This window comes from Sphaerodactylus townsendi, linkage group LG10, assembly GCF_021028975.2.
Source record: "Sphaerodactylus townsendi isolate TG3544 linkage group LG10, MPM_Stown_v2.3, whole genome shotgun sequence".
Taxonomy (NCBI): Eukaryota; Metazoa; Chordata; class Lepidosauria; order Squamata; family Sphaerodactylidae; genus Sphaerodactylus; species Sphaerodactylus townsendi.
The window spans coordinates 51,556,513-51,571,942 of record NC_059434.1 but is presented as its reverse complement, the minus strand read 5'-3'; the positions used below and the strand labels follow the sequence as shown (position 1 = coordinate 51,571,942).

The window sequence follows — 15,430 nt, the reverse complement described above, 5'->3', positions numbered from 1 at the left end:
TGAAAACTCTCTTTCTCTCTGTCTTCCATTGTCCCAGTCATAAATCTTTTTGCAGGCTTTCAAGGGAAGATATTAAAGCGACCCCCCCCCCCTCACTGGCAGAACTGCTCAGTGTGGATAATTGATGGACTGGTATAACTCTGCCTTTGAACCGAAAATTAATTTCACATCCCTTTTCAGTTGTAATCTTTGTTTGATTTAGCTGTAGGTTTCCACGTCATTTGAAAAATTAAAGACTGAATAAAATAATCATTCAAGTCCTCTCAATTATGGCTCTGCAAAACATTGTCCTTAAGTTTAATGCTCACATTAATTCTCTCTTGCTTGCTCCTCTCCTCATGGTTTTCTGTAGAAAGAGCTCTTACATATAGAATGAACACTAGCAGAGGTGGGTATCTTACAGCTTTCTTACAAGGTTCAACCCTGTTCTGAACTACAGAAGTCCCACAAGCAGGTCAGCAGTTGCAAAATAGAAGACAGAACTGACATCACCTCCTCAATTTTATATCTCATTTACAGCCCGCAGTTTGTTCATTTGGCAATCTGGAAAGGAGCTGCTAAAAAGGGGCAAAGAGTTCATTGATCTTAACTGGTAGCAACAGTTGCATTCTCTGCTAAACTTGCCAGCTGCCAGTTGGGCCTGGAGAGTTCTGGGAACTGATCTCCTCACAAGCAATACGTTCCCCTGGAGGAAATAGATGCTATGGAGGGTGGCCTCTCATTATAACTTGATTTGGTCCTTCCCCTGCCCAAACAGCACCCTCCCCAGGCTCCACAGCCATCTCCAGGATTTCCTAACTCTCTGACAACTGTACTCTCTGCTACTACTAAGCATTTTTTATATTTTGCCCAGTTTTTAGTCAAATGATGCCAGAGTAAAAGCAGGAAGTACTGCCCTCACAATTAGCATCATAGTGGTGCCACTTGGCCAGTGGAGTAGTGAGGGGGAATGGCACCTGAGGCAAAATGCCAGTATCAGTATCAGACAAACATATGATAAAAGGACAGAAGTGAAAGGAAGAAACAGGGATTCAGTGGACTGGGTGTGATCCATTATGAAGAAGGACAGCATCTCTGTTAGTAAAGTTGCTTGCAAGGGAGATTGACCAGAAGACATAATGAGCTGTTTGCAAAGATGTAAACACCAGCTAGTTATGTAAACACTTAATTGTGATGTGTTCAACTACTCTGTTGTACAGCTCAAATATGAATGGGCAACATGAAGCATCTTTGTTTTTTTGTGAAAACTAACATCAAAGAATATTTTGAACTCAGTACCAGTAGATAATAGCTACTGAAGACCTGAGCTGAATATCCTATGGTTTTCTATCTGAACAGTCAAGCAAAGGGATCCTAAATCAGGCTTCCTAAATGAATCACAATTATTTTCAAGGAAAAATTCAGCATCCATATGAGAATGGTTATCTATATTTATAGCTTGATTTTATTATAAGATCTACCATGTTCAGACTGGTCATGAAACTGCCAGCCTGTTTTTGTGGCTATTCTATTGCAGCTTTGCAGTTTAATACGAAGAGAGTAAAGGTATAATTAGTGTTACAACATATAGGCTTAACTTTTGTAACCACATCTGTCTGCTCAGCCAGCTGCACACCTCCGAACTTTAATGATAGCTTTCCAATTAAAGAGCAAAGGCAGAGGTGGGTAGCATCATACTTGGAAAGGCAGGAATCATAAATAAGATATCTGGATCATGAGAAACACTTCATAGATATATAACATGACAAAGACTTGACTGGTGGGATTCTTTGTCCAATCTCACACAACCCTGAATTTTTCTTTTAGGGTTGTTTGCGGGGGAGGGGGTTGGTCATTTTTTTCTCCTTAAATCCATTTTCTCAGGCACGGAGATTAATTTCAATGTAAATAAAATGGTCTAAAAATATCTTGTAATACTTCGCATTAAGGTTTTGTATATTCCAATTTCAGCACTGAATCTTTGCAAAGGTTCAGTTAACCAGCTTGCAAAGGAGCTGAACTGTAAGGAACCCTTGTTTAGATTTTGTAGCTTAGTTCTATAAGAGCCGGCCAAAATAGAGGTGATCAGGGAAATCCAGATTATGTCTCCCAACAATGTTTTGTTTATTCAAATGCAGCTGAGGTGTGTAACTAACAGGGGCAGGATAGAGTGTGTAACCATTTTCTTTCTTATTTTCTAAGCTAATAGAGCAATCATGCATTTTCTTGGGAAGAATCTGTGCAAACTTACTTAGAATTAAACCTACTTGGTCTTGAAATTGTCCCTATAAAGCTGCAGTTAGCTCCACAGTGGAGATGAGGAAATACAAGCAAATATTAAGAACAACTTGGAGCAGGGATTTATACTGGCAAAATGCTTCAGGGAGAAAGAGTTAAACATTGTTCAATTATACACTGGTGCAGGATGATATTCCAGCATGGCTGCGGGGCATTCCAGGGGTATTCTTGGGTATGGAGCCAATCTTAGTCAGCTTCCACCAGCCTTCCAACCCAGATTCACCACTGTCTTTGGGGTGGCGTAAGTCCATTTAATTCTATGAAGGATTCTCCAGGTTTTTCCTCTTTTCCCTGCCTTCCCTGAACACCATTTGAAGGTGGCACCTGGCCACCTGGAGCTTTGAATTGAGCTATTAAGATATTGCTGATCATCCAACCACTTTGCAATTCCCAAGGAGACTGAAATCCAAGTTTTTTGTAGTAAGAATTTCATTGCCATAATTTAGATTTATGGGTACCGTAAATACTCGTGTATAAGTCAACCCGCATATAAGTCGAGGCACCTAATTTTACCACACAAAAAATGGGAAAACTTATGGACTCGAGTATAAGTCGAGTGTGGGAAATGCAGCAGCTACTGGTAAATTTCAAAAATAAAAACAGATACCAATAAAATTACATTGATTTAAGCATCAGTAGGTTAAATGTTTTTGAATATTTATTTCAAAGAAAAACAGTAAACTAGCTCTGTAAGCCCTGATTCTCCCTTCAAACATTAACATTTACGGTTGGCTGAATTAGTTACACTCAGCTTTTTATATCCAGTTCCTCAACTACATCAGATCTTTGCATAACTACACTGAGACAGGAGCATGACATTCAATTGTACAGTAACAGAGAGCGTGACATTTATGGAAACTAAGAGACACCCCATCAGTTGCCACACTTGACCAGCCAACAACAGATGATCAGCTACACAAATCCTTAGAATGCGGCGGGGGGTGGGGGGGATGATGAAAGATTCAAAATTTTCAATCTTTTAAAAATTATAGCCATAGTATTGCTGGCCCCCAGGGAAGGCGTGTATTTCTCTAAGCATTACAATTGATCTCCAGACTACAGAAAACAGATTCCCTGAGAGAAAATAGCAGCTTTGGATAGCACATTCTATGGTATCCTGTCCTTGTGGATCACTCTCCCCTCCCCGCTCCCGCCAAATCTCCAGGAATTTCCCAACCCAGAGCTGGCAGCCCTTATCAGCCACACTAGGCAAGCCACATTTTCAGTACAATCCTAAAGGGAGGTAGTAGCACCACAGCTGGGGACACCACAGTCATGCTGCCTACAAAGAGACTTGCTGGTCAACAGGGATGCTTCCCCAAGCACCCATGTTCTATGCAGCTCCCTGGGCTGCACCTATCTTTTTGCCAGTATAAGCCTACACTGGCAAATGGGGGCATTCTCATGCTGAAAGGTTTCAGGAAGCTAAAGTCACACGCCTTTGGAATTTCCTCTTTGGTGTGGTATGAACTCCTGCACTTGAGGGACACTGACACTATAGTGACAATGGTGTCTGAGCATCACACTGCCACACAGCTGCCTAGGACCAAGGCAAGTGCCTCTATACTCTATACTGCCAGCACAAGTGGCATTTACACTAGCACAGGTGTCAGGCTGCCTCCTGGGGGAGGGTTACTCCACCCCCACTCCAGACAGCACTGCTAGCATCTTTGCCCCCATCTGTAACATGGAGCTTAAACTGCCAAATGATAGCTCTCACCTTGGAATTTTCAGGCAGGCTAACAATACCATTTACCTGACATGGCTTAACTTATGTAGCTGCCCTGTAGGGTACATATTTTATGTTTGGAGCTCTCTGTTTGACTAGTAGAAGGGATTGGCCTACTGTTGTTCCCTACAGCAATTGAACCATTAAATTTTATTGCATTGGCACTTGCACCTCACCTTGCCTAACCTGGTTGTCTTATTTTCATCTGTACTGAGATTCTGCTGTACCTGATTCAGCAGCTGGAAACTCATCGTAGCAGCCACTTCCACTAGTGTGCTCATGACCAGGAAAAGGAAGTGATAAATTTTGTTTTACACTGCTAAAAGGCTCATATCTTCCTCACCCTTCCCAGTTCTACACATAAAGGTCACTTACATATCCTATAATTTTAGAAGTGCAGTAGGGCCATGGCAAGGAATGTACAAAAGTTCGTTGTTTCAAGGTAACAGAAACAATTCAATTAGAAAAATTACAAGGTTGCAGTTTAATTTGTGTTAAATTGGGTACCAAGAAGAGTATCTCAAATAATATGAATCTTGTCAACGTATTGGATGCAGAATTAACATTTATTATGCTGCATCATTTGCCTCAACCTGTTTTCTCTAAACTCTGGCACTTACTGATGGCCACAGCTGTAATAAGTTTAACAGCAAGGTCAGGGATTTCACACTGCATGAAAAATGGTTCCAGAATGTAGCGTCCAAATGCCAGAGATATCACTGAGGTTGCAGCTGGGCTAACAGAGAGAAAAAAAGAAATGGTCATTTTACTAATGAATAGGGATGATATGTTATACATGCCTATATAAGTGCAGGCTATATCAAATATATTGCATGCAACAAATTACCTTGTGGCCTTAATATACAAAATAGACTTTCTCAAATAGTGTGATAACTTAACACAATGCAGAAATCATAACAACTGGGAAATAACTACAAAATATATAAAAATAAAAAAATGTCCAGCCAGACTAACAATTTAGTAACTTGAGAATTTTGTCCATTTTTCTTCCCTGTTTCTTCATTGGAAAGCAGAATAATGGCAGATCCGATGCAGTCCCAATGCTTCTGAGTCACTGGGTGTGTGTGTGGTTTTTTTTAGTTCCATTCATAATCTTGAGCCTTTCGTAAGCCTCACTTATATTTCTTGTATAGATAAAGTCAACAAGCCTTGAACTGGGGAAAAGGCCTATCATTTTTAGAGAAAACCAATTGTGCAAGTACTAACCATAGAAAGAGAAAACAGATTACAGGGGGAAAGCACAGTACAGAACCAGAAAGTAACTCCACCTTGAAGACTTACAATTCAAGATTGAAACTACTCTTCCCTTTAGGTTTGTTTCCTCATTCAGCCACATTCCTTTCAGCTCTTGCCACATTGCTGCTACTATCTGATCTTCCTTCACCTCCTGTCTATTACTAGTCAGTCTCAGCAACACAGCAACAGGGTAAAGAAAACAATAAAACAAATATAGGATGTGGAAAAATGAGCAGTACCATATACTAATCAGTAGGAATATGGTAAACACTAGGTCTAGAATTATTCTAGCTTGTTTACACTCCTGTACAAGCTGCATGTTTTGTTCTCAATTCTGCTAAATACCACAGATTCAGTATTAACAACAGTAGTTTAGGGATCAGCAGCAAATCAGTATCAGGAGCCATGGTTTGAAGAAGATTTAAGACAATTCCTGGGCTGTCAAACCATAAAGTTACATCTTGCCAATGCAGATGAGCTCAGCAGTACTAAAAACCTGACAGAAGGGGGGCTAATGTCAACCATCTTGTAGGAGGTGGCTGTGAAACCTTTCTGGAGAAATCATCCATTGTCTTTAAATTATTAAAATCCGGTAGCAAATATTCCTTCAGATGGATGAGATACTCAAGTGCATAAGTATGCAAGCTTTCTTGGATTATGCAGGACTTCTGATCCTTCTGGACTGACAAGCCAAGATGGATGTTGGGGGAGCCAGCTTCCAGTGGTTTCAGTTCATGGCTGATCACGACCTGCTCAGCTGTGAGGCAATTGTGGAGGTTCCATCTCCCATGTATTTTGGACCTAGGGAAGGGAAAGCACCTAGGGTTCCGATTTAGAGTGTAACCCTAAGTAAATGGTTAAGTAACCCCTTGGGATGAACTGTCCAGATGAATAAGGTTTGGAAGTATAGCCAAAAACAAAGTGCAGTCACAAACAGAATGCGTGGGGAGGGGACTTTCTAGGAACTGGACAGCACTCCAATTGAGTAAGCTGATCTGTGCTCTGATTGGTGGAACAACCAGCTGACTGAGGGAGGGGAAAAATTGAACACATTTGGATTCCTGTGTGTTAACATCAGAGACGTAGGTATAGATTTTTTATGGGGGGAGTTCGGGGGCGGGGCCATACCCCACCCACCCCTAGGGCGTGGCCACGCCTCCCCAAGCCCCGCCCCCAGCCTAGCACTTATAAAAGCAGCTCTCTGAGGCCGGGGACAGCAGACTCCCCTGCCCTGCCCTCCCCTGCCCCCAACCAGCTGGGCTCCCAGCCAGCAGCCGGCAGTTCCTTCTGCCCTCTCCTCTGGACAGAGGCATAGAGGGAAAATGGAGCCCGGTGCAAAATCTGAGTGTTGCCCCCCCTCCCGGGTAGCCACTGTGATGCTGGAATTCACCCCCAAACAGCATCACTTTCAATGGTGTTTAAACTACAGAGCCCAAATTCTCCTTTTAAATCCAACTTAAAGGGAGAATCTGGGGTCCCCAGTTAAACTACATTGAAAGTGATGCTGTTTTGGGGTGGATTATCCCCCACTTTCAATGTGGCGTAGTGGTTAAGAGCAGGTGCATTCTAATCTGGAGGAACCAGGTTTGATTCCCTGCTCTGCCGCTTGAGCTGGGGAGGCTTATCTGGGGATTTCAGATAAGCCTGTGCGCTCCAACACACACCTTGGGCTAGTCACAACTTTTTGGAGCTCTCTCAGCCCCACCCACCTCACAGGGTGTTTGTTGTGAGGGAGGAAGGGCAAGGAGATTGTAAACTCCTTTGAGTCTCCTACAGGAGAGAAAGGGGGGATATAAATCCAAACTCTTCTTCTCCTAAACTGAGGACCTCAGATTCTCCCTGAGCCCTTTGGGGGAGGGCGGTATAAAAGTGGAATAAATAAATAAAATAAATAATAAATAAAATCCATGCCGAAGGGGGTGGATTTAAAAGGAGACTCTGGGGAAATTTGGGGGGTGCCTGCTGTCAGGGTGCAATTGTTAAGCTAGAAGCACCAAACTCTCAGAGTATCTTTAGGAGACTCTCCTTATGATACCACACAGATTTGGTGAAGTTTGGTTCAGGTGGTCCAAAGTTATGGAACCTCAAAGGTGTAGCCCCCATCTCCTAGTAGCTCCCATTGTAAACAATGGGGGATGGGGGCTCCCCTTTTGGGAGCCCATAGCTTTGGACCCCCTGGACCAAACTTCACAAAACCTGGGTGTTATCAGTAAGAGATTCTCCTGATGATACCTCCCAGGTTTGGTGAAGTTTGGTTCAGGTGGTCCAAAGTTATGGAACCTCAAAGGTGTAGCCCCCATCTCCTATTAGCTCCCTTTGGAAACAATGGAGGAAGGAGGCACCCCCTTTGGGAGTCCATAGCTTTGGACCCCTGGACCAAACTTCACAAAACCTGGGTGGTATCAGTAAGAGACTCTCCTGATTATACCTCCCAGGTTTGGTGAAGTTTGGTTCAGGGTGTCAAAAGTTATGGACCCTCAAAAGTGTAGCCCCCATCTCCAATTAGCTCCCATTGGAAACAATGGAGGAAGGAGGCACCCCCTTTGGGAGTCCATAGCTTTGGACCCCCTGGACCAAACTTCACCAAACCTGGGTATTACCATCAGAAGAGTCCCCAAAACAATCTCTGAAAGTTTGGTGCTGCTAGCCTAAACAATGCGCCCCCTGCAGGCCAAAAGCCAAAAAACACTAAAATGTTTTAAAAACCCACAAATGGGTGGGCGGAGCTTCGGACATGAATGTGGGGGTTTGAACCCGAGAACCCCCCCTTACCTACGTCCTTGGTTAACATCAAATCTTTTAGCTGGGTGTGAAAATCTACCCTGAGAGGATTTCAATCAGAGATGGAATCTGATCTGAAATATTGTGTGTGGCAGTGTATGCTGAGAGCAGAAATACACGGACAAAAGAACTGGAAGGTTATTATTGGTTAAGGTAGAGGTAGAATAGTTGACAGACTTTCCACAGTGACCATAAATAAAGGGTGAGGGGAATATATGACCTGGGCGATAGAAGAAGAATTCCTAAACCAGTTAGGAAGGGAATTATACTCAAATGAAGATCCCTTGTCTTGTGTATTAGTGATCTGCTTAAGTTAATTCACGAGGAAGATTTCTGTAGCATGAGTGTCTAACAGTGAAGAAACTGTGTGTACTGAGAGAAAAAATACCAGCGTGTCAGAACCCAGAGTCTTTCTGAATCCATAAGTCAATAATATCTAAGAGTAACTCAAGACAAAACTGCACCTTCATAAGAAATATAACATTTAAGAAACTAACAGTCCAATCCAAAGTCTGAGGCAGCCAGGGATGGCATTGCTGCCACACCACCTCGTTGCCTCCAGAGGGCTTTCTAGTGGCATGGGAAGGCAAGGAAAATGGGGGAAAAACCCTCCACCAGAAAGACTTCTATAAGGCTAAATGGAGTCATGCCACCCTTTCAGGTAGTTTACCTCCAAGGTCCTGGGCACTGTTCCTGGCAGCAAAGCCCAGGTGGAACACCCCCCAAGTACCCAAGACATGTCGGCATCCTCCTGGGCACCAGCACAGCTCAGAACAGCAGCCTCTCTTCCAGGTCACACCACCAAGGTCTGCAGCACTCACCTACCTCCCAGTTTATATAAATACAGAAGTACAAGAAGGGGCAAAGTTTTGTTGTAATTGATAATGGAAATAAAAATCTATGCATAGTTACTAGAGAAGAGAGAAATTTTCTCTGAAAATCCTAAACACATTTAATAAGAATCCTACTCAAGTCTATGAGCTTACTCCTAAGTAAATGTTCTTAGGATGACACTGTTAGACAGCTACAGTATACCTCCAAAGTCACATGGCAATTTCTATGATTAGAAAATGGTCTTGCCTTCCTTCTTATGCATCATTTGCATGTTCTGGGCAACTCATGTTAACATTTGATAATTAATTTAGTATTTTTACAATATTGCTGGGAGAGAGAGTTATTTAAAAGAAACGCCAGTTTCATTGTGACTTAGCACTATTGCTTTGTTTCGTTAACCAAATCACTCAGACCTATGTCCTGTTACGGCTATGCATGAAGCAATGAGATTACCCAATAGGAGCTGTCAGGACTGGAGAGGGGCGGAGAGAAAATGAGACGGCAAGCTTGTTTCTCTTGGGCGTCTTGTGTACAATAACTGGAGACAATCAGACACAGAAACAGAATAAACAGATCAAGAGGCTAAATCCTGGACAGATAATTTGATTAGCTAGCTGGCCACTTAGGCGACATTTGTTTACCTAGCACATAAATGCATGAAGTAATTCACTCAACTGGACATTGTGTGATTGTTCACTGCAGGAGATTAGCAGTGTAAATTGTGTGGGACAAGATTGTGCCTGGTCAGCTAAGACTCCATCTAAAAATGTTGTATTTCAGAAGGAAAAAAAATACTGCTGAACCAGTTTAGCCACAGTTACTTTTTTCCCACACAGAGGATAAAATGGTAAAGGAAGCATAATATCTTCCAATTGCTAAAAATGACCAAACATAATTTCAAGTGAATATAATACAGATTTCCACATTATACTGAAAGACACATACAAATGAAGTTTTGCTATTGTTCAAGGATTTCGAATGAAGAGACTCTGCTCAGGGGCATCTGTCAGTCACCTTCTTTAACTCCTTTTAGGTTACTGTCCCAGTACTCTGCCTATACAGGTTTATTGTACTCAACCCTCTGAGTTGAAAGATAAATCAATTTTGAAATTTGAAATTTTACTAATCACCAACATGTTATTATCTAGGTAGAAATACAATATAAAACACAACATACACAGTCAGAATGAATAAGGGGAAGTAGGATTTTTCCTACTGTCCTTGTTCTAAATTTTCACACAGAAGAAGTTATGTACACAGCCTGTATCTGTAGGTAACCCTCGGCCCTTTCCCCACTTCCCTTAAGCCCCGCGCTACTCAAGGAGAGTAGCGCGGGGTCCCTCGGTGCTCCCCACTGAGAGGGGCGGCGACAGCGCCCAGTCAAGAAGCTGCTGCTGTCAGCGCATACCCTCGAAGGCGCAGGACATCCCAGATCAGCTCTTCTGAACAGGCATGCGCTTTGTGACGCACTCCGCACAGAAGCGCAGAAGGGTCATGGGGGACGCTTCTGGCGCTGGCTGCCTGGGATGCCAAGCAGCTGAGGAGCAGCTGCATGCGACATAGGGGATGTGAAGCTGCAGTGGGGAAAGGCCCCTTATCTCTCCGAGTTCCCTTCATACATACAGAACCAATGTGTATAAAGAAGTTTCACTAGAGCCGAGTGCATTAAGATTGAGCATGGGGTTATCAGTGTGATCTCACTACCCATCACAAATTCACCCTACACACATTCTGGATATGTCACAAGGGCTATAGATGCATATTAGTCCTACAGATATTTTCCATGGTTCATGATTCTATGCACAAGCTAACATAGCATCATGCCTGTTCCTAGGGAAAATAGGCCTAGTCTCAATCACACATGCTTTAATAACATCTGGATGAGATTGCTGTAACCTGATGACATGGTGCTGCCTTTGAAACTTCAGTTGTTACAGAATTACTAATTTGTTTCTGGGTCAAAGTGCTGATGTTGACATTTAAAGCCCTAAATGGCTTAGATTGAATGTATCTGAAGGGCCATGCCTACCCACATCAACCTGTTGGTTCAGAGATCAAGGAATAGCATCTTCCTAAAAAATGTAAACAGTTTACTTACCGTATGATGAGGAGTTCCACCCAGACTCTTACAAATGCAGGCAATGGACCAAAGGCTTCCAGGATGTATGTATAGTGCCCTCCAGATTTCTTAATACTTGTTCCCAGTTCAGCATAACAGAGAGCACCTTTGAAAACATATTTTTATATTAAAAGTCGTTTGGAAAAGCAAATCAGTCAAAAAACCTCTACATTGATCAAAAACCTCTATAACGAATGGTTAAAAAGTTGGTTTCTTATTGCTGTCTATAAAATATGCAAATATTTTCATCCCATGAATAGTTCTGAAACAATGTGAGACAAGCAGCCCCATCCAAAGGGAGGGGGGCTGAAAGACCCCATGGAAACGGCACACAGCCACTCTGGCATACTTGCCCTCCCCCTGGCACTCCTCCAGCATCCTGCAGCCCTGCTGCCACAAAACTCAGAACCCTGGGCCAAAGTGGGGCTATGCTGGTGTCCTGCTCGGAAGCCAGCATGAAAGGTCAGGCTGGGGCATTTTCAGGGGTGACGCCAACATTAGTCAGTTCCCTCCCAGGGTTGAGGGCTAATTGCATGGTGCACCAGCCCTCAGACATATGCAGCTGTTTTGTTAGCATATGTCCTCTCTGCCCCATGGGGCTTTTCCATGCCAGTGGGTTTCAGGGGCCTTGGCACACTGGCAGAATTATGTACTTGGAATGTAGAAGGTCTCTGGTTGAATCTCTTGCATCTACAGTTAAAATAAATCGAATGGCAGGTGATATGACTCTACCCTGAAGCCCTGGGGACCTGCTGCCAGTCAAAGTAAATAGTACTGACCTTGAAGGACTAGTGGTCTGTACTTGTATAAGGCATGTGTTGAAGAATTTAAGAGTTACACAGCTATTTGTTTGTCTTTTAAATTCTATTACTGGAACTCTCTCTCCAAAGTCCATGGTGGGTGGAGGAGAGAGAAATGAAAGGTGGAAATGTTAATGGTAGTAGCAATTCTATTGCAGTCAAAGGTGGATTCCATGCAGCAAATGTATAATGTATAATTTTCCTTTTCCCTGTTCACATGCATGCTGTGCAGGCAGTGATTGGAGCCCATGGAAACAATCCAGGTAGTTTTCATTCCTTCACATGAAGATGCTTCTCTTTTTCTTTTATTTCCTGCAACACATGTGTAGCTTCGCAGAGATGCAGAATTGAACACCCATAGCCATGCCTATCATCCCACAATACAATTGGCTGCACCTGCGTAGCTGCGCATGAGCCAGCACTCAGGGGCTTGGACAGATTTATGGAGGAGAAGTTTATCTATGGCTACCAATCTTGATCCTCCTTGATCTGAGACTGCAAATGCCTTAGCAGACCAGGTGCTCGGGAGCAGAAGGAGCAGAAGGCCATTGCTTTCACCTCCTGCATGTGAGCTCCCAAAGGTATCTCGTGGGCCACTGCAAGTAGTAGAGTGCTGGACTAGATGGACTCTGCTCTGATCCAGCAGGCTCTTTCTTATGTTCTTAACATGCAAAAGAAAAGAAAAAGGGACCTCCCTGCAACAGCAGGGCAATAATGAACATATTGCTGTTTTCAGGCCGATTCTTCCTGACTTTGGACAGCGTGGTGAAGGGGAGGGGAAGTGCCTCCTGCCTGGCCATTCCCACATTGGCTCCAGCCCAGGATACTGCAAAAGAATACCTGGTTTAACAATTTTCAAAAATCCTGTGTTGAGGGAAATAAAACAGGGCAAACTCATTTTGGGGATGGAACCTGTGTGAAGTCCTCTCCCAAAAAAGATTTATGTTGACTGTACACCTGTCATATTTACCCTGTGCAGAATCCACCACATATATTCAGAAACCATTAAGAAAGCCTTTATTTGACAAATATTTTAATAGGATTTAGAACAAGCTATAAATGTTACAAATTCTTCAAGCTGTAAATGTTGCATATTCCAAGAGTGTATTTTTACTGTTTCTTCAGTCAATTAAAATGCAGCATAGATAGAAACAAATTCTGTCTTCTGCTTATAAAAATTTTATTGATTTTGAGACTAATCCCTAAAATGTCCCTCTAGATTATTGCTGGAGCAATAACAATATGTCCAGCTTCTGAGCAAAATCTCTTTTGACTTGGTTCAGCTGTATGTTTAGCAAGGGTGAATGAAGCTTTGTCTATGAAGTTCAAAGTGCACAAGTTTACACAAGCAGACATTCACATGTTCCATCTTTCTGAAGTGGATATCTTGTTGCCCATAGTTCCTAATACCAGAAAATAAGTAGTCTGAACCAATCATGATGCCAGTAGTCACGTGGGTCATCAACTTTCTTCAGATTAACTTATTAAAGCAGTCAAGGGACCCATTGTTTGATATGACCAATCTGAATGCAATTCTTTGTATTCTTTGATAAATATATGGGGAAACCTTTTTTTCTTTAAAGAAGAAAATTTTATCAACTTTAATAACAGCCAGGCCAACTAATAATACCGGTTCTTAAGGCCTAATCTGGGAACTGTGCTTTACATCCTCCTACGCACATCAGAACTCAGTGATGGAGCTACCAATGTAACAGCATTTCTGTGCATACACAGAGTTTTCCATTTTCATCAATGGGAAACCTATATATTAAGGCAACAACTCTAGGCATTAATCTGTTACAGAAAATACAACCAGGGGCTTGACAGCATCTTAAACACTAACAGATTTATTGTGTCATAAACTTGCATGGACCAGAGCAAACTTTAAGAGGACTTTAGAAGTCAACATGCACAAGTTCCAGGCAGACCAGAACCTTTTCAATGGCCTTTTTGACAATGTTAATCTTCTCACTCCACTCCTGCCTTGTTGCCAGCAAATAGTTCAGTAGAAGTTTTACTCCATTTGATTTATTCAGTGGGCAACCAGGTCAATCTAGGTACACATTTCACAGGTGTTCAGACTGAGTGGTTCCTCTCCCCAGCTGCCAATACTCTGTGAGCATGCTGTAACTTGTTTGTAGAGCTTAAGCAGGCAGCCAGCACAAATGGCAAGCTTTACGAGGTGATAAAGGAAACTCCTCTCTCTAGCTACTTCGGGGGACATAAGCAATCCCATTTGGTCTTAAGCACTGTTCAGCAGAGTTTTGTGTGACAATTTGCACAGTTTATAGCACCCAACAAGCAGCAAAGCAGCCCCCTCCCCACAAATACTGTAGCAGTTGAAGTCCAGTGTCTGCAACCAGGCTTTGGACACTCGGTATCAAACATTCTTAAAAATCCACCAGCTGTCTCTAAGGATCAATTATAAACTTTCACAAACTTACCAAAGAGTGAAAGGATGCCGCAGATGATCCACACAGTCAAGGACATACCCACATTGCCTGTGTTTTCAAGTATTCCTTTGGGAGAGATGAATATTCCTGCTCCAATGATGGTGCCAATGATAATTGATACCCCTCTCAGAAAAGTGACTTTCTTCTTCAGGACCACTTTGTCTTCCTGCACTGCCTTGGTGTTGCGTGCAGAGACCACCCTGTCATTTGATTGCTCTTCCAGGTAGCTGCCATTAGAGACTGTCGGCAGAGTCGTTTTCCTAAACATGCTTCAGCACAGCCAACTCATTCAAGACAAAAGAATTTTTAAAACTCCCCAATAGGCACTTCAGGTATTCCGTTCCTCTCTCTCCCTGTGCGTAGCTAATTGTCTTTACACACACGCACACAAACTCACTGCCTCTAGCCTTTTAACCCACTTGTGCCAACAGGTAGAAAACTATTCAGGTGTCCTGGACTTTTTTGGCTGCTACCTCAGTGTTTCTCAGGAACACCTGCTGTTTTACACAGCTGTTTCACACAGCTACCTTGGTGTCCTTCTGTCATTGGAAGCCAGCTCAGCTTCTGTATGGACTTGTATATAAGCTCCTGTCATACCACGTTACTCTTGCTGAATGATGATGCAAATTCTTCAGGTTTGCATCAGCCATAGAAAAAGGGCTGTAGCATTACTCAGCACTTGTTCTGTTCTCTGTAACAGGATGTTGTGCAACTAACCTGAGTTCCTTAAAAAGAACAAAGGGAATCGTCATCAAGCCTTAGTTCACAAGTTACTATTGGCACACCCCCAAATATTTGCTGACTCCTGGTGAGAAACAAATATCTGTTTTCCAAACACAGTACTGCATAGCTTATTTTGGGAACAAAACAAGGAGAACATTTCATTTTCTGGTGCCTTTCCAAATGTTAAAGGCTAATGTAAGTGACAGGCAGTCATTTTTGCTCGATCTAACTCAGGCTTTTATACAAAGATCACATACATTTACATAAGCAAGTGCATGCCAACCTCTTTGCTACCCCGTGTTGCCTAGCAACACAGCCAACTCAGTCAAATGGAGCCTGTGTTGCTCCTATAATTTGGAAATTCTCATATATATTTTTGTGCTTGCATGTTTTTTTAATGGATCCCTCACTAATGAAAATGCCCTTTCAGTCATAACCAAATCACTTTACCTTGTAC

At 42.7% G+C, this 15,430-nt stretch overlaps 1 protein-coding gene across 1 annotated transcript in view; it reads right to left on the bottom strand.

Annotated features, from left to right (window-relative positions):
* Window positions 1-14,794, bottom strand: part of SLC7A11 (solute carrier family 7 member 11) — a 69,327-nt gene extending 54,533 nt beyond the window's left edge. The window contains exons 1-3 of the mRNA XM_048509884.1: window positions 14,242-14,794; window positions 10,977-11,103; window positions 4,627-4,742 (exon numbers count right to left, since the gene is read on the bottom strand). Coding sequence (XP_048365841.1) covers window positions 4,627-4,742; window positions 10,977-11,103; window positions 14,242-14,518 — 520 coding nt within the window. The 5' untranslated portion in view covers window positions 14,519-14,794. The remainder of the gene's footprint in view (window positions 1-4,626; window positions 4,743-10,976; window positions 11,104-14,241) is intronic.
* Between the last annotated feature and the right edge of the window lie 636 nt (window positions 14,795-15,430).